This window comes from Hemicordylus capensis, chromosome 1, assembly GCF_027244095.1.
Source record: "Hemicordylus capensis ecotype Gifberg chromosome 1, rHemCap1.1.pri, whole genome shotgun sequence".
In the NCBI taxonomy this organism is placed as follows: domain Eukaryota; kingdom Metazoa; phylum Chordata; class Lepidosauria; order Squamata; family Cordylidae; genus Hemicordylus; species Hemicordylus capensis.
In genome coordinates, this window is record NC_069657.1 from 14,780,960 (window position 1) to 14,800,947 (window position 19,988).

Sequence of the window (19,988 nt, forward strand, 5' to 3'; positions counted from 1 at the left end):
ATAGCCCTACATATCACCTAAGCCTTTCTGAGCTAGTAGCTCTGGAGGTCCCTAAGTGCTCCAAAGTCTTTGTTTGACCTCCTTCACCATAAAAGCAGCAAGTAATTATGGAAGATACGCCAGTTCCTCCGGATGTGTTCTCCCTCTACTGCCACCACTTCCCTGATGTTTTCCCCCTAAAACGTTGGGTAGATGATGTCAGTAACCCATATCAGTCCGACTTTGTCAAGCCAGCGTCCAATGTCTGGTCCCAGATGTTTGGCTGAGGTGGGTTTCCAACATTCTTTATCCAACATTTCTGGGTTCAGACCTCACGGAAGCAGCGGCAGTGGTGGGAACGTCCCCCCGACGGGAACAAGTTCTTCCATTCTTGCTGCCGTTATGTGTGAAGCCACCCTATGATTCATGTCCCCAGCACCTCACAGAGGAGTGCTAGGGTTATGGCAACAGTAGGAGAGAACTCTACAGACGAAGTAACTTTACAAGCCCGATAACCAGCCTCCGTCCTCAAGGTATTTGCAGCCTTGTGATTTTGTTGCGTAAATTTGCTTTTCTGTGACCTTTATTGCTCTCTGTTTCCTTTTCTTCTCGTGCTATAGAAGTTGTTTCCATTAGGAAGCCACTGACATTTCGGGAACTTCTGTCCAAAGAAAGTTATGATTACATTTTTCTCTCTTTTCCCCGCCCCACTCCATTCATTAGGGGCTAAAAGGCAGCTTGATGGAAGGCCACCCTTTCCTAAGCTCAGCAAGTTGGAGTGGAAAGCAGCTACAGAAATCGGGACAAACACTGGCTGTTGATAATCCTCTAGAAGAGCTTTGGCAACAGCAGCCTGGCTATCAAAAGAAATTGCAAGCAACGGATAGAACGCTGGATGGGCCGCAAACTACTTTGCCGTTAATAAATGGGAAAGTAATGGGGACTGACCTTGCTCCCTCCTCTGTCACACATCCATCACTGGAAAGCCAGGTATTAATCTCTATTGTTGCACAACTTCATTGAAGGACATTGTTAGGTGCTGTTATTGAACGCTGGCAGCTCTTCATCCAACACAGTCTTTTATCTATTACTCAAAGAGCTTCACGTTTTCTCTCTCCAACTTCTAGAAGTGGAAGAGTGTGCAGGCAGCATGCCTGCAGCATCTGGTTTAATGAGATGTTCAAACTTCAGGCAATCTGCCTCGCTCTGTTGTTATTAATTCACATTGCCATAGAAGTCTTTGATATAGTCATTTGGGGTCTCAACATATATTCATTTGGGGTCTCGATTCTGGTCTTCTTCCATACCTATTATTATATTGTGATTTATATACCTCTTTTCAATGAAAAAGTTATCAAAGCAGTTTACATTAAAAAAGAATAATAGTAAGATGGTCTTCTGTCCGCAAAGGGCACATAATCTAAAAAGAAGCACAAGGTAGACACCGGTAACAGACACAGAGATTATGTACTGGGATTCAGTATGTTTATTTTGTTGAAAATAGGAACAGCTGCTCTTCCCCTGCAAAATATAAAGAGAATCACCACTTTGAAAGGTGTCCCTTTGTCCAGTTAGCCGGGGCCACAGTATGGCGCTTGGCTTCACAGGATATGTGACACCATGATGGTAGAACCAAGAGGTCACATCAGCTGGCACAACCCATTGGCTCCCTCTTAGGCCCAGTTCAAATGTTTCCTGAGTGATGTGGTGGCTGTTTCCCAGTGGCAGCTTCCGACATGGCTCTGGTAATGTCTGCAGTGGGGAGGTAATGTGGGAGAAAGGCCATGGGATGGGGCTCCCTCTTTGTCCAATACATCTAGCACCAGGGTAGGAGCAATGCTGGTATGAGAAATAACCATAAGCCCATTCACACATTATGTTCAAGACTCATACAAGTGTACAGTGTATACAAGTACAGTCACTCACATGTTAACGTTGAACGTAGGTACAGAAGTATTTGAGGGGCTTGTATCCAGATTCACTTTTAAAATGAACTCAGATACAGTCATTCACACAAACACATGTACGAGTGTACAGACATCTGTACACTCGTACAGCATAATGTCTTAATCAGGCTCATGTTACATACTTATCCCATGTGGCCTTCCCACATATATAGTACCAGAGTGGTGTAGGAAGCAGGCAAATCAAACTGTCAGTCATGGCATTCAGGTAGTATTTGGGCTAGACTCCAACAATCCAACATGAAAAGTGTCTGCAGGTTGTCATGTGACATCAAAAAGGGAAAGAGGTGTGTGATAGGCCTCACTCTAGTCAAGAAGGTTCTGGCCACTTGAGAGGCATATGTATCATGGTCGTCTGGAGGGGCAGGGACAAGGAGGGGGACAGTTGTCCTCCTTGGACTGAGCCAATATTGCTAGGCTATTTGCTTCATAGGAACATAGGAAACTACCTTATATTGAGTCAGTCCATTGGTCCATCTAGCTCAGTATTGTCTACACAAACTGGCAGCGACTTCTCCAAGGTTACAGGCAGGAGTCTCTCTCAGCCCTATCTTGGAAATGCCAGGGAGGGAACTTGGAACCTTCTGCTCTTCCCAGAGCAGCTCCATCTCCTAAGAGGGAATATCTTATAGTGCTCACACATGTAATCTCCCATTCAAATGCAAACCAGGGTGGACCCTGCTTAGCAAATGGGACAATTCATGCTCTTGACTACAAGACCAGCTCTCTTCCTGTGACCAGCTCTCCTCCTGTAAATGTCTGTCCCCCCCCCCCCATGAATGCTGGGTGAGGGGGCTGGTTTTCCCACTGTCTCTCCACATGCCTATGGCTGAGATGACTGCCTCATCCTGCCCCATGGAAGAGACACCCCTGGGCCAGCACTGACGATGTCATAACTATCCAATCTGCTGTCAAAGTTGGAGAACTCATCAGCACTAGACACCTAGTATGTCCAGGTCTGATGCCACTCTGATGTCCATTGGAGGATTTACTGAGCTGAATAAAAAAAAAACTTCAGTGCATTTTGACAATGTATCTTCTTTCAAGAGCAAAGTGCTCTGTCACTGTTCTGGTCCTCAGAAGAATGCACAGCACCCGTTTGAGGTTCACTTCTGTTTTTGCCTTCTATTCATTTCTGGAAGCCTAGAGATTGCCCAGAACAACAAGAACAACAACAACTGCTGCTGCTGCTGCTACTACTACCATCACCACCTCCACTCCTCAATTAAATTATATTTAACTATTATAAAATAATTTAATTTTAATTATATTAGTTAGAAGCCTTCTACTTCTGAAGGTTTGTCATAGCTTTGATCAGAATTTCTGGTCAAGCACGTAATCTGCTTCATCTTGATCCAGCATTTTCCTTGTTCCTTTCTTTGGCTTTACAGCCTGTTTAGATAAAATTCCCCACTTAGTCTTTTAACAGCTGGCCGCACTTTTATGCATTCTTCAATTTTGTAACTCTACAGCTCTTAACTGTGAACCTGATGTAGCCATTTAAATTGATGAAATTGCTGTAATTGCATTATTAGGGAAGATGGAAGCCCGGCATGCTAGCCAATATCTCTTCTTGGGTACATTCAGTAGGAAGGGAAACATTCCCCTGTCTGCTTTCATTTTTCCTCTCCATCTATTCTTTTCTCTTCTCATTCTATTGTTATTAGCACCCTTTTCACATCTCTCAATCGTTGCTCATTGCCACCGATTTTTATTTATTGATCTTATTATTTTAGATGTCATCTCTCCAACAGAGTGCCCAAAGCAGCATGCAAATGAGTATCCTCCCAAAATATTCACCAGCTACATCTTTCAGGACTGGACATTTTCAGCTTACCAGTGGTGGCACTGGTGGTGTGTGTGACTTCTTGTACAAAAAGCGGCACACCAGCATCCTTGCAAGCTTTTGAGTAGAAGTGCTCCTTGCAAAGTTTGCAAGGGTCAGATCCGTCCTAAAGAGCTGCTCTGATGGCGAAGACAGGAGGCATCTTGCTGGCACTCCAGTAATCTGCCACATCAGGTTCTGCCTCGCATCACTTTGTGAAAGGACTGCCCTGCTCTGACCCCGAAGCCAGCTAACCTATTCAAGCCATGTAGGGTTAGGGCAGGGGTTATCAAACCTTTTGGACGACAACTCCCCAGATCCTCAGTCACAATGGCCCAAGGATGTTGACACTTGTAGTCCGACAACATCTGGGGACCCAAGTTAGGGACTGCCCAGCTCTCTAGCTGAAAATGGATTCTCTCTGCATCCACAAGACCCTAGGACAGGAATAGGCAACCTTGGCTCTCCAGCTGTTGTTGAACTAGGCCCAGATATTTAAGAGCATGTCTTCTTCCCTATGTGCCCCACCACCCATTGAGAGCCAAATCAAAGTGTAGTGTTGGCTGAGACATCTTGGTTGTGTTTGCAGGGCTCACAGAATGAAATAGTTCCCCCGAGGGATCATCTTCAACCTGAAGGAATTGCAGAATATGGTGAGCTGCAGCAAAAGGTCAACGAGGTGAAAGTCCGGGCTGCAGAGTTAGATATTGTGTTGGTGAATGACCAGCTGGGAGAGATCGAGGTATGGAAACAGCTCATACTGTATCTTCATCTGTGATATAACTTTGACCTCAAGCAAGCTGAGATCTCCTTCACACATTCTTTCTAATGCATGCATACGTGCACTCACATGTAGAGGAACATGGAAGCTACTCACAGTGTAATCCCATGACATATACAGGGGTCAATCACAAGAGTATTTCCTGCCAATCAGAATCTGTCCTCCCAGTGGGGTGCTGATCATCTGGGAAAGACTTGTGCAATTGACTCCAACTACCGGGAGGAGCTTAACATGGCCACGGACACCAGTCTTTTAGCTAAGTTCCTAGCGTCTTTTTGTTTTAGTTCTTATTTTTCTATTTTAGCTTTTATCTTATCCCATTATTTTACTAACTTAAACAAGGCTGAACAACTCCAACTACCTGGCTGCAGTGTTCGCACACATAGTTGTGTGGGGTCGTGTCATGGGGAAATGACATTGGGACATAGGACATAGGGACATAGGAAGGTGCCATATACTGAGTCAGACCATTGGTCTATCTAGCTCAGTATTGTCTTCACAGACTGGCAGTGGCTTCTCCAAGGTTGCAGGCAGGAATCTCTCTCAGCCCTATACTGGAGATGCCAGGGAGGGAACTTGGAACTTTCTGCTCTTCCCAGAGTGGCTCCATCCCTTAAGGAGAATATCTTCCAGTGCTCACACATCAAGTCTCCCATTCAGATGCAACTAGGGTGGACCCTGCTTAGCTAAGGGGACAAGTCATGCTTGCTAGTACCACAAGACCTGCTCTGCTCCTTAGACCAGCTCTTCTGTGTGTGTGTGTGTGTGTGTGTGTGTGTGAGAGAGAGAGAGAGAGAGAGAGAGAGAGAGAGAGAGAGAGAGCGCATGAGAGCGCTCATTTAAACCATGCATCCCAGTTTTTTGTTTTGTATATATAGATCAGCATGAGGATAGGACTGTAGAACTCAGTGTTAGAATATTTGCTTTGCATGAGAAGGTCTGGCATCTCCAAGTAGGGCTGGGAAAGATTCTTGCCTGAAACTTTGGAGAGCTGCTGCCAATCGGGGTAGACAATACTGAGCTAGGTGGACTGGTGGTCTGACTCAGTATATGGCAACTTCTTATGTTCCAGAGTAGAAAAGGGCATAAATGAAGGCATGGGAACTGGGTCTGGCATGATAATAGGGCAGGTCTGTACAAGGTTTCAGACCCCTGCCTGAAACCTCAGAGAACCTCAGCCAGTCAGAGTAGGAAATGCTGAGCTAGATGGATCAATAGTGTGACTCCATATGAGGCATAGAAACATAGGAAGCTGCCATATACCGAGTCAGACCATTGGTCTACCTAGCTCGGTATTGTCTTCACAGACTGGCAGTGGCTTCTCCAAGGTTGCAGGCAAGAATCTCTCTCAGCCAGATCTTGGAGATGCTGCCCGGGAGGGAACTTGAAACCGAGATACTCTTCCCAGAGCGGCCCCATCCCCTGAAGGGAATATCTTACAGTGCTCACACATCAAGTATCCCATTCGAATGCAACCAGGGTGGATCCTGCTTAGCTAACGGGACAAGTCAAGTTTGCTACCACAAGACCAGCTCTCCTCTCCAGGCAGCTTCCTTGTTACATGTGAATGCAACCAATGCTAACTTGTTTGGCATATAACCTGTGCTATGTAACATCCCAATGCCAACTTAATTCTGTAAGATTTGTTCTCTGCCTATATATGTGATAAACTAATCAGCAAATGAATATAAATGCATGGATGTAAAGCTATGATGTGGTCACTTTTGGCATATTGCATACAGGCCTTGCCTGTCTCAGCAATGATATCTTACCTCCGGAAATGGTGCAGGATAGGACAATCCAAAGGATCCTGGGGTATTTATATGCTACAAGGACAGGTCAGAGTGTTTTGTTTTTTAGTTTGGAAGATGAATGGTAGACATAGTCGAGGTTTATAAAGTTATAAATAGTGGCTGGCTGACATCCTGACTAAATTTACTAGCAACAGCAATAGCAATAGTACTTACATTTATATACCGCTCTATAGCTGGAAACTCTCTAAGCGGTTTACAATGATTTAGCATATTGCCCCCAACATTCTGGGTACTCATTTTACCGACTTCGGAAGGATGGAAGGCTGAGTCAACCTTGAGCCCCTGGTCAGGATCGAACTTGCAACCTTCTGGTTACAGGGCAGCAGTTTTACCACTGCGCCACCAAGGGCAGTTTTACCACTGTGCCACTAGAGGAAGTCCTAATGAAATGTAATAGTCCTTTAGGTTATTCCTTGAGGTGAGTCTCACGATTGGCCGTTGTTGTTTTTGCTTCCTTGTTCTGTGGACCCCAGTTCTTTGTCTTGTTCTGTCATGGAGCTGGTGGGGGCTGCGGGGATCCAGGATGCCCTGCACTTGTTTCAGCCTCCCGGTGGGGGTTTCCTCGTGTGTTGCCACGGCGCGGAGCTGCGACGCAGAGCCACGCCGCAGCAATACACGATCAAAACAACGGGGTTAGCGGAGCACTCGCTCCACTAACCTTGTCTAAGGGGAGGGGTAAGTTAGCAGGTTACATGCTTTGGAGAAACCGGGCTCTGAGCCCGGTGGTTCTTACGTTCTGCCAAATTTGGCCGATCGTGAGAATAGCCTCCTTGTCTAATTCCTTGTCTTACTGCTAATTAGTAAGTTAGTCTGGATGTCAGCTAGTGTGCTGAGAGGGCATATAGAAAATTTCCCCCTCTCTTTCATAACACTAGGACTCAAGATCCACTGCTAACTATCCTTGAGGGTGGGCCTCCGAGACAGGCTGGAGATTCTGCTGGTGTACCGACCACCCCGCTGCACTTCAGTCTCCCTATCTGAGCTGGTGGGGATGGTCTTGGAGGTGGCCTTGGGTTCCCCCAAGCTTACTGTTTGGGGGGATTTCAGTGTCCACGCTAAGGCCCCCCTAGTGGGTGCGGCTCAGGATTTCATGGCCTTCATGGAAACCATGGGCCTTTCTCAGTTGGTATCGAGCCCTACCCACATGGCAGGACATACAATGGATCTGGTTTTTGCAGACCGGGAAATACATGATCTGGAGGTGGGGGAATTTGAGACAACTCCCTTGTCATGGACAGATCATCATCTGGTGGGGTTTAGTTTGACTGCTCCGTCTGCCCTCTGCAGGGGTAGTGGACCGATTAGGATGGTCCGCCCCCGGAGGCTTATGGATCCGCTTGGATTCCAGATGGCCCTTGGGGAGTTTCCAGTGTCCAGAGCTGGTGACTCTGTCGAGGCCCTGGTTGATCTCTGGAATGGAGAGATGGCCCGGGCTGTTGACATGGTTGCTCCTAAAAGCCCTCTCCGGCTTGGTAGAGCACGATCTGTTCCTTGGTTTTCCTTGGAGCTTAGGGCGATGAAGCAACTCGGGCAACGGTTGGAACGACATTGGAGGAAGAGTCATGACGAATCCGACCAAACACAAGCTAGAGCCCATTTTAGGGACTACTCCGTGGCGGTGGGGGCAGCAAAGAAATGCTTTTTCTCTGCCTCCATTGCATCTGCTTAGTGCAGACTGGCGGAGCTGTTCCGCGTAGCAAGGACATTGCTGTACACATCCCCCCCAGGTAATGGGGGAGGAATCATCTACAGCCCGCTGTGACCAGTTTGCGTGTCACTTAGCAGATAAAGTTGCTCGCATCTGTGTCGATTTAGACTCTAGAGTTTTGACAGTTCTGGCAGACTTGCCTTTGGTACCATCTGGTCCTATTGTATTGGATTATTTTCAGTTGGTACAGCCTGAGGATGTGGACAAGATCCTGGGCAGTGTGTGGGAGACATCGTGTGCTCTTGACCCTTCCTCTTCATGGCTAATAAAAGCTGCCAGGGAGGGTACAGGTAGATTGTTGGAAGTGATTATTAATGCCTCATTAAGGGAGGGGAGGATGCCTTCGTGCCTCAAGGAAGCGGTGGTAAGGCTATTATTAAAACAGTCCTCCCTTGATCCCTCCAACCCAGACAACTATAGACCAGTCTCTAACCTGCCCTTTTTGGGCAAGGTGATAGAGCGTGTGGTGGCATCCCAGCTGCAGAGGGTCTTGGATCATACAGATTATATGGACCCTTTTCTATCTGGCTTCTGCCTTGGATATGGGACTGAGACTGCCTTGGTCGCTCTAGTGGATGACCTACGCCAGGAACTAGACAGGGGGAGTGCATCCCTGTTGGTTCTGCTGGCCCTCTCGGCAGCTTTTGATACCATCGACCATGGTATCCTTCTGGGCCGCCCCTTCAGTACGGGAATGGAGGTACTGCGTTGCAGTGGTTCCGGTCCTTTCTTGGCGGGAGGGTCCAGAGGGTGGTGCTGGGGGACTACTGCTTGGGTCCGTGGCCTCTGGCCTGTGGGGTCCCGCAGGGTTCAGTCTTGTCCCCCATGCTGTTTAACATCTACATGAAACTGCTGGGAGAGGTCATCCAGTGCCTTGGATTGAGTTGTCAGCAATATGCTGATGACACTCAGCTCTATCTCTCCTTATCACCTGATCCTGAATCGGGGGCTGGAGGCCGTGTTGGGTTGGATGTGGGCTAATAAGCTGAAATTGAATCCAGACAAGACGGAGGTAATGTTGGTCATTAGGAGAGCCAATTGGGATGAGGAGATTTTACTGGTTCTGGATGGGGTTGCACTCCCCTTGAAGGAGCAAGTATGCAGCTTGGGGGTATTACTGGACCTGGCTCTGCTTTTGGAAGCTCAGGTGGAGGCGGTGGTCAGGGGTGCCTTTGCACGGCTTCGGCTAGTGTGCCAGCTGCATCCCTTTCTCGAGAAGGCAGATCTGGTCACAGTTACCCATGCCTTAGTCATGTCACGGCTGGATTACTGTAATGCGTCGCACTCTACATGGGGCTGCCCTTGAAGAATATCCAGAAACTGCAGCTAGTGCAAAACGCAGCGGCTAGGGTTTTATCTGGAGCTGCCCAGTGGGAGCACATCACACCCATTCTAAAAGAGTTGCACTGGCTGCCAGTTTGTTTCCAGGTCCAATTCAAGGTGCTGGTTTTGACTTTTAAAGCCCTTAACCATTTGGGCCCAGGGTACTTGAGGTACTGCCTGCTCCCAAGAGTTGCTGTCCACTTGACAATGTCATCTGAGGGGGCTCTGCTCCGGGTGCCGACAATGAGGGAGGCTCGGCTGTCGTGCACTCGAGACAGGGCCTTCTCTGTTGCTGCCCCCAGACTTTGGAATGCTCTCCCAGTGGCCATTCGCTCCTCGAACTCCATCACAGTTTTTAGAAAGCTTGTTAAATCTTGGCTTTTTATCCAGGCCTTTACATGATTGTTTTTATTGCTGCTTCTATGTGTTTTACTTGTGTATAGTTTTTATGTTTGTATTTATAGATTTTAAATTAGATTGGTTTTATATTTTTAGCTTAATATTTTTATTGTATGTTTTTAACTTTTGTAAACCGTCTTGAGATTGTTTTTAATGAAAGGCGGTATATAAATTTAACAATAAATAAATAAATAAATACTGAGCAAAGAGGCACCTTTCAAAAGTGGTGATTCTCTATATTTTAGCGGGGGAGGAGAGCAACTGGCCCTATCCATCCTCAGCACAGCATCCCTCCAATGGCTGTTGCTAGTGTCTACTTTATGTTTCCTTTTTCAGGTTTTGAGCCCTTTGGGGACAGGGAGCCATTATTTATATATTTATTTAGATCTGTGTAAACTGCTTTGGGAACTTTGGTTGAAAAGCTAAATAAATATTCATCATATTTGCATCCCCCAGTTTATTTGATTGACAGTCAGTTTAGGAGAGGCAAAATAAACTACTTCTTCATACAAGACATAATCAGCTTAAGGCAGGGATCCTTTACTTTGGGGCCCTAGATTTGTTAGGACTACAAATCTCATCATCCACAGCTGCTGTGTTTGGGGATAATGGGAGTTGTAATACTACACATCTCGGGAGGCCAAGTCTAGAACCTCTGGATTAGGGAATTATCTACTACAAGATGTGGTGATGTTTCTGACTCAAATTCATGAGATTATTAGCCCTGAAAGCTAGATGGAACCTCCAGATCTAGGAGCATTATACTCCTGAAGACTAGATGCTGGGGACATATAAAGGCCTTTATGACTTGCTTGTGTGCTTCCTGGTAGCATCTGATGAGCCACTGTTTGAAACAGGATGCTACACTAGAAGTATGATAGATCACGCATCTGATTATGTTCTTGTATTAATGGTAACATTCTCTTTTACATTTGTCTGCCCGTTGTAGAATTTGTGTTCTCAGCTGGAAAAACAGAGGGCCAAAGCAGTGTCACTGGGGCAAAGAGAATGCTCAGCTGCTGAAGAAATAAATAAACCAGACCTGGCAGGCCTACAGAGCTGGGACAGAATGCTGCAAGATTTAAGGGCCGTTAAAGAGGTCAAGCAAGATCAGGTTCATTTGGTTAATAATTACCAAGACTGTCTCTCCGCTGTCCAGTCTTCCATGAAACATTTATCAGCGGAAAAAGAAAACATAAAAATGTGAGTTCGGGAAAGTTATACATTGAATGGGTTTCTACATTAGCTGGTCGAACATACCTGATATAGTTCACCTGAATAGGGCTCCTTCAGATTTGACACAGGCACAGCACTGAGAAATATCAACCAAAATTGACACAGGCACAGCACTTGCCCTGTATCATATTATTAGCTTATTTTGCACATCCCAGAAACTTGGGGCAAGGAATAAAAGGGCTCTTAAGACACATTTATTCACCCAGGCTTTTATTTAGATTTATAGAATCTTTCATGGTTCAAATAATTTTAATGTCTTAACTTTGCTTTTAATCTGTGTTTTGTTTATTGTGAACTGCTCAGGGACGTGAGTTTTGGGTGGTATGCAAATATGCTAAAGTTTATATATATAATATACCCAAGTGCTTATCACTATGGTGTGGCCACACCTGTAGTACTGCATACAATTCTGGTCACCACGTCTAAAAAAGGACATTGTAGAACTGGAAAAGGTGCAGAAGAGGGCAACCAAGATGATCAAGGGCTTAGAGCACCTTTCTTATGAAGCAAGACTACAACACCTGGGGCTTTTTAGTTTAGAAAAAAGACGACTGCGGGGAGACATGATAGAGGTCAATAAAATCATGCATGGTGTGGAGAAAGTGGAGAGAGGGAAATTCTTTTCCCTCTCCCATAACACTAGAACCAGGGGTCATCCCATGAAATTGATTGCCAGGAAATTTAGGACCAACAAACAGAAGTACTTTTCACACAACGCTTAATCAACTTGTGGAATTCTCTGCCATAAGATGTGGTGACAGCCAACAACCTGGATGGGTTTAAGAGGGGTTTGGATAACTTCATGGAGGAGCGATCTCTCAATGGCAACTAGAGGACTATAGGCCACCTCCAGCCTCAAAGGCAGGATGCCTCTGAGTACCAGTTGCAGGGGACTAACAGCAGGAGAGAGGGTATGCCCTCAACTCCTGCCTGTAGACTTCCAGCGGCATCTGGTGGGCCACTGTGTGAAACAGGATGCTGGACTAGATGGACCTTAGGCCTGATCCAGCAGGGCTGTTCTTATGTTCTTATTGCCTACAGAGTCCTAAACTAGGGTTTCTCAAATGGGTCCCCAGATGATGATGATCATTATATTAATTTTCAAACAGGATGAAAAAATTTCAAACAGGATGAAAAAAAACCTACATGATGACAAACAGACAATTGAAAAAAAATTCTACATAATAAAGCATTTCCCTCTTTTAACTTTATATAGGATATGAATAATTACATACCGTCGTCCTATCCAAACCCTTCCCTCCTTTAAAAACACACACACACACACACACAACACACACCAAAAACAAAAAAAACCAAGCAAAAGAGAGAGAGAGAGAGAATCAGCCTTAATATTAATATATAGAAAGTAAATGGTCCTATTGTATTAGAAGATCATGTACTTTCCTACATACTGTTTGGATCTTGTCTATTGAAAATGCATATACTATATAGAAGCCATCATGATGAATACTTAAAATGTTTAGTTTACCTTGGAAACAGGCTTTCAGGGCCATCAAATCCGAAAGAGAACTATTTGGATGCTAAAAAGAATTCCAAACGTTTAAAACCACTCTTTGCCTATTTATTTAGCTGTATAGTCAGGCAGTTAACCTAAACCTGGTAGGCAGCCTGCATTCCAAGAGTGTGTTTCTGCAATAACTGCTTGACCCAACCTGACGGATTAATTCTGAATAAACAGTACTTTTGAATGTTTTTTGAAGCTTTTGTGCATAGTGCTACATCAGTATGAAATCATGTGGAGCCCTGTAGGACTCATTTAAGTCTAATTAGCAGTGCTATGAAGTTTAGCTAATGCATATTGAGCAAAGTGACCTTTTAGATATATCCTTTTTTTAAAAAAAGTTACGTTGTTGTTGTTGTTGTTGTTGTAGAAGGGGACCTATGGAAGACACAGTTCTCCTGGAGAATATTGACAAGTGCTTGGCTTCCATTCAGAAAGAGAGAGGCCTTCTAAGCAAGCTTAAAACCGAACAGGACAGTTTATCTAGATATCTAACCAGCATGGACAAAGAGTTGACACAAAGCCAAGTGAAGCAAGTTGAGCAATGGTGGGAACAAATGGAGGACTCGCTTCAAAGAAAACGGCTCCGGGTGGCAGCAAAGGCCAATGAATTTAAACGCCTCATGGATAAAGCACAAGAGCTCCAAAGATTGTTAGAAAAGCAGAGCAATTTGCAAAGAGGGCTGGGCGCCCCTCTAGGAGAAGGCCAGGCACACCCAGTGTTGCTGGCCACACAGCTGCAGACCCTTAAACACCGAATATCTCTGTTTAAAAAAGACGCCGAGATGCGGATGAAAAGGATTTGGAATGACATGGAACAAAGGGCTCTAGAAAGTGCAGTAACTGATTTGCAGGCCCAAGTAGAAGAATTGGAGCAACTGACTCCTCAAGAGGGTGTCTGGGTCATTGGCCGTCACCCCCAGGCTTACAAACTCACAAAGAGGACCGAAGAGGCCCTTCTGTGGGTCAGAGTGCTGGTGCTCCGTCTGGATGAGAAACCCGCTCTTTTTCCAGAGGATGTTGCATCGCAAATTGAAAACTGTCAGGCTGTGATCAGTGCTACTGAGGAGAAAAGGCCAGAACTTATACGGCTGGCAGATGAGGCCCAGTCCCTTGCTTCGCAGTTGGAATCCAGTGAGGCCTCTGCCCTCAGCTCCCTTTCACAGGAGTTACAAACCTCCTACCAAGACCTCGTACTGAAAGTCGCCCAGCGTTTGCAGCTGCTGGAATCCCATCTCAGAAAGAGACAGAAGCTTTTTGCAGACATGGAAAAGACGGAAATGCAGCTTCAAAACGTGGAGCAAATATCCAGTCCAGACTCCAGTGAAGCGAGTCTGAGGTCGGAGGCGAACCGTTGGCAAGCCCTTCTGGAAAAGGTTGCAACGGAAATTCAGGAAACGGAAAGTCTCATACATGCTAATTACAAAGGCTCACCTCAAGGGCTCATTATATTTGAGCAATTGTTTCTAAATGATGTTTTAAGAAGCCTAAGGAACAAAGCAAAGAGAGCCTATCGGCTAATCCAGATTAAAAACTCTGCTGTGCAGAACAAGATAGATGCCTGTACAAAACTCTCTGAACAAATCATGGCGTTGCAACAAGATATCAGCAGTCTCCAGTGTGATGAGCTGGATCCCGAGGAACTGTTGGGAACTGATCAAGAGGTTAAGGGTAAACTGAGTGTGCTTAAAGAGAAAGCTTTAGCCATACAGTCAAGTTTGACAAGCTTGTACAAATACAAGGAGGTCTGGGAATGCCTGGATCTGAAATGGGATGCACCGTGCTTTGATATCCTGCAAAGCCAGTTCTACAAAATGAAGAATGATCTTGAGCAGAGAGTCAAATGCTATGATAACTTTGCTGCAGAATATGATAGGCATCAAAAAGCACTTGGTGAGATTGAGGTGATCGTAGCTAACATACAGAAGGACTGTGATGCGTTGAATGATGTCCCGAGCTCTACCCCTGAAAGCAGCCTGATATCAGTGAAGATGTTGAGTCTGAGAGTTCAGCATGCCAAGTGTTTAATTAAATACGCGCTGAGTTTGCTACGTAAAACTGAAGTCCTTGGTGCCTCAATCAAGGAGGCCAAGTTGGGGCAAATAAAGAGCATGGGGGTACAAATAAATGGATTGGCCAAAATGATTCAAAATAAGATATTGACTCTTCAAGAGAAATGCAGACATGAACCAGGATTTCAGAGCAGGCTGGATCCTAATTTGCAGACTTTAAAGCAAATTCAGTCTGAACTTTGGCAGCCTCTCCAGGTTGACTTGGAAACTCACACACTATATTATGAAAACATGTACTGCAAAGCACTTGAAGATGCTGTGGAAGCAGAAGCTTATGCTGCTGAAGATATGGTGGATAAAGAAAGAGGGGCTCGGGAAGGAAAAGCAGCACTTCCCAGTAATCTGGAGAAAGATTTGGACAGTTTGCGAAACCTGAAAATACAGCTGAAAGCAGACATTGTGACACGTAGAGTAAGTCATCAGAGATACTTCGTTGACCCTGCCATCGTTTTAGTGGATGCTGAGCTCATGAACTGAGACAGATCCACTTCGCCCCAGGCTTTTTGCTCTGACTGGCAGCAGGTCTCTCGGGTCTCAAGCATACTCTTTCCCAAGCTTGCTACCTGCTATTGCTTTAAGTGGAGACTGAATGGGGTCATAGCTTAGTGGTAGAACATCTGCTTTGCATGCAGAAGATCCCAGCTTCAGTCCCTGGCATCTTCAGGTAGGGTTGAGAAAGACACCAGCCTGAAACCACAAAGCTACAGTTCCTTTGCAGAAATGAGTAGCGTTAAATCAATATAAACTACCTGGGCCGGGCACAGAACATCTGCGCCTCCGGCAAGCCCACCCACCGCCACTGTCCCCCCACCCAAGCCAGCATGCCCAGCTTTCTGGCCGACCGGCTGCTTCCCCCCCCCACTTCCCGCCTCACCCCTGGCACGCTTTCTGGCGGGCTGGCTAGCCCGCTCCCCCCCCCGGTTTCTGGCTTGTGGGGCCGGTAAAGCCAGCCCGCCACCTCCTCCCACCTCCTCCCAGAGGCCGAGTCGGCCCAGCCCACCGCCACCTCCTTCTTTTCCCGGCGGCCAGACCAGCCTGCCCCTACCACCTCCTTCTGCCCCCACTGCCCGCTTCCCCCCCAGCATGCTTTCTGGCAGGCTGGCCAGTCCGCTCCCCCCCCCCCGGTTTCTGGCTTGTGGACCAGCCGTAAAGCCGCCCCACCGCCACCTCCTTCTTCTCCCAGTGGCCAGGCCAGCCAGCCCCACCACCTCCTTCTCCCACTGGCCGGGCCAAGCTGACCCACTACCAGGTCTATGACAACTCACCGCGGCCAACTCTCTGCAGCCAACTCACCGCCAGTCAATTGGACGCGGCCAACTTGCCACAGGGACAACTCGCCACAGGGAACAATGCAACTTCCCCCCCTCACAAGCCCATCCTGTCACTTTGGCTTTCGATCTGGAGGAGACAAGCAGGAGGGAGGCAAGAGGAAGCTAAATTTCTACCTACCACCCACCAAAGCATGTCTTTCACGTTCTGCAGTGATTGACCGGCGGCGAGTTGGCCATGGCGAGTTGTCCCATTCCCCCTGCTGCCACCTCCTGTTCCCGCCGGCAGGATCGACCTGCCACCACCTCCTCCAGCCGCCTAGCTGCCACTGCCATTGTCTCCCCATCGCTATCCCCCAAGTAGCTGCTCTCGCGAGAGCTGCCACACATGGGATTAGCGATGGGTACATTTAGGAGAATTATGTATAGAGATAGAGATATGTGGTGTGTAGAAAAGAAACAAAAATGTAATAGTCCACTTCTAGATTAGCATCCCATCAGTCTACAGTCTGAACTTGACTTGCATCAGATTTGCATCAGATTTGCCAGAAACAGAGAAGTAGAATCAATGGGAAACCCTTACTGAAATTAATTGGGCTTAAGTTAGTAATAATTAACTTTTCTCATTGATTTCAATGGTGCTTAGTCATGACCAACAGGTCTTGATGCTATCTAGTATTTTTATACCACTTTCCAGTTAAATATTGTTTTCAAGGCAATTTATAAAACCCGATTTAAAACCAGTATCAGTATTAAAACATCTGACAGAATAAACCATGACATTAAATTTCAACTCAGATAAGAAAAACTGAACAGCGGCAAGTAAATAACTTTTATTACTATTGCTGGTCTTAGACCAGCATACCAGAAAACAGTAAGCACAATAAACTCCAAGAACGGCAAGAAATAAATTCCTCAAACAGCTGTCCCAACTAAAACCCTGGTGAAATATGTATGTCTTCTCCTGCCTTTGAAAAATGGCAAGAGAAGAAGACCGGTGAACCTTGTTGGAAAGAGCATTCCTAGGTTCTGGGGCCATCACTGAAAAAGCCCTGCTACTCTTAACCTGATAACCGAAATGGGTGGGAGCGGCAGCTATACTTTTAATTGGCAGATTACAGTGCTTGGCGGGGTGAGGGAACATATGGGGAAAGAGGTTTGTATTTTTTAGCCTACATAATCCTGCTGAATTTTAAACTTGTTTTCTTTCTCCTACTTCACGTGTGCAGATTGCCTTAGAAGAGGACTACAAGACTGTTAAGATTTACAACGAAGCTGTCCAGAAAGCAACTGACCACCTCTGTCAACAGGAAGCCCTCCTATCTGCTCCTCCACTCAGCTTGGGTGATCTAGAAGAATCTTGCCTGCTTTCTCACCAGAAACAAGAAGAATTTGAGGCTGCCAAGGCTGAAGTAGAAGCATTGACCTCCAAACTGGAAAACAGAATTAAACCAAGTGCCAAACCACAGTTGGGAAAAACACTCCAGGATCTAGCTGCTAAGAGTTTGGTAGTAAGAGAGCATGGCCAAAAGAGAAAAGCCGATATGCAGAGGTAGGTCAGAAATTTGATGAAAAATCTCTTATTTTGGTTTCAAGAGAAATGGCTGGTAAAAAAAATGTGTAATGCATTGTATAATTGTAGTCATACTTAGTAGGCTTGTTCACATTAAATCTAGGTGTAATGTGGGTTACCCACATTAGCGTGACTGTATGAACCCATGCCAAGGTGGGAATCTTGGGCCAGAAACCATCTTGGCATGGGTTCCCACAATCACACTAATGTTGGTAACTCACATTAGCACTTAGCAATAGCAATAGCACTTACATTTATATACCGCTCTATAGCCGGAGCTCTCTAAGCGGTTTACAATGATTTTAGCATATTGCCCCCAACATTCTGGGTACTCATTTTACCGACCTCGGAAGGATGGAAGGCTGAGTCAACCGTGAGCCCCTGGTCAGGATCGAACTTGCAACCTTCTGGTTACAGGGCGGCAGTTTTACCACTGCGCCACCAGGGGCTCTTTACACCTAGATTACACCTAGATTCAAATGACTCTGTGAACCAGGCCATTACTGATGTTGACTGACAGCCTAAGTGCATGCCGTGCTGTAGTGTGCTTTTTTTTTTTAAAGTGCCCAGCATCAGGTGCTACCAGAAAGGGAATGTCACTGATCCCTACTTCCTCTTGAAGCACCCTGTGTATCAAAAATATGTCTCCGAGGGTTGTGTGGCACTCGGGGCCATATTTTTGTGATGCACAATGCGCTTCTGGGGGAAGGAGAGAAGAGAGAGATAAAACTGAGTGAATTTTATTGTCCATACAAACATTCATGCTGCGGAACTTGTGAAGCTTTCTGCTGCATAGGCACTTCTATTTGAATCTTTGCTACATCCTTGGCCAGAATGCCATTGTCTGGAAATCATCTTCCAGAATACGATGAATATTTATATCCTGTTTTTCAGCAAGAGTTCTCAAAGTGGTTTACATTGATATAAATAAATTAAATGGCTCCCTGTCCCCAAAGGGCTCACAATCGAAAAAAGAAACATAAGACCGACACCAGCAACAGCCACTGGAGGGATGCTGTGCTGCGGATGGATAGGGCCAGTTGCTCTCCCCCTGCTTAATAAAGAGAATCACCACTTTAAAAAGGTGCCTCTGCTCAGTTAGCAGGGGAGCCTCGTGATGGATGGATGGATGGATGGATTAATTGATTGATTGATTTTTGTAACGCCTTTCATTAAAACAATCTCAAGGTAGTTTGCAAAACATTTAAAACAATATAAAATGATAAAACAGTTACATAATAATAATATTAAATAGGAATATAAAAATGCAAATCTCATTAAAAGTTTTTTAAAACATACAGAGGCTCTACACACAACCTAGCTGGGCTCCGCGAAGAGAACGGACTTAGCCCGCTCTTCCCGCAGATGAGCAGGGAGCTCGCCCTGAGCGGCTGGATCAGCCACCCACACAATTACCGGCTCTGTCATGGATCTGGTAGGGGCAGCGGGGACCGGGGGCTTGTTGTAGCCTCCTGGTCAGGGGTCTCCTCATGAGTCGCCACAGCACAGATCAGAAAACGGGGTTAGCGGAGCGCTTGCTCCGCTAACCTCATATAACGGTGGGGGTGGGGGTGGGGGGATACTTAGGTTTGCTGCCAGGAGCCACGCAGCTCCCGTTGCAGTACACAACTGCAGGAAAATGGGCTGGGCTCCCTTAGCCCACTTTCCTGTGGTCGTGAGTCTAGCCTCGCACAATAAGACCATAAAAAACAGAGTAGCAGCAACAAAAACAACACTCAAATAAAAGCCCGAGTGAAAAGCCAATATTTCACTTGCTTTCTAAAAACTGTGATGGAGACCGAGGAGTGAATTCCCACCAGGAGAGCATTCCAAAGTCTGGGGGCAATGACTGAGAAGGCCCTGTCCTATGTGCATGACCACAGAGTTTCCCTCATTGTCTGCACACGGAGCAGAGCCCCCTATGATGAACCCGTCAGGCAGGCAGAAACCCTTGGGAGCAGGCGGTCCCTCAGGTATCCCGGGCCCAAACTGTTAAGGTCAAAACTAACACCTTGAATTGGACCCAGAAACAAATTGGCAGCCAATGTAGTGCTTTCAGAACGGGTGTAATATGATCCCAGTGGGCAGCTCCAGATAAAATCCTAGCTGCCGCATTTTGCACTAGTTGCTGTTTCTGAATATTCTTCAAGGGCAGCTCCACATAGAGAGTGTTACAGTAATCCAGCCGTGATGTGACTAAGGTATGGGTAACTGTGGCCAGATCTGCCTTCTCGAGAAAGGGCAGCCCTGGCCACCGCCTCCACTTGAGCTCCCAAATGGAGAACTAGGTTCAGCAATACCTCCAAGCTGCACACCTGGAGGCTCGACACACGATCTGTGTGTTGAGCCTGGGAGGGCTCTGCAGGGAGAGCGGCTTAGCCCGCTCTCCCCACAGACAAGCAGCTGCTCGTTGCTGGCTTTCCACACGACTACCGGCTCCATCATGGAGCTGGTAGGGGCTGCAGGGATCGGGGGCCACTTGGCCCCCAGGAGTGCGTGGGGCATCCTGGGGAGACCCCTGACA

At 46.4% G+C, this 19,988-nt stretch overlaps 1 protein-coding gene across 8 annotated transcripts in view; it reads left to right on the plus strand.

The window, feature by feature from the left end:
• The window catches only part of SYNE2 (spectrin repeat containing nuclear envelope protein 2), a 368,664-nt gene that overhangs the window by 145,296 nt on the left and 203,380 nt on the right, over positions 1-19,988 (plus strand). For 7 of the 8 annotated variants that reach the window (XM_053287390.1, XM_053287373.1, XM_053287409.1 and 4 more), the window contains exons 45-49: positions 703-969; positions 4,358-4,510; positions 10,743-10,996; positions 12,922-15,034; positions 17,121-17,443. In XM_053287390.1, the coding sequence (XP_053143365.1) occupies positions 703-969; positions 4,358-4,510; positions 10,743-10,996; positions 12,922-15,034; positions 17,121-17,443 (3,110 nt within the window). The remainder of the gene's footprint in view (positions 1-702; positions 970-4,357; positions 4,511-10,742; positions 10,997-12,921; positions 15,035-17,120; positions 17,444-19,988) is intronic. The other variant, XM_053287426.1, reaches the window with a different exon arrangement.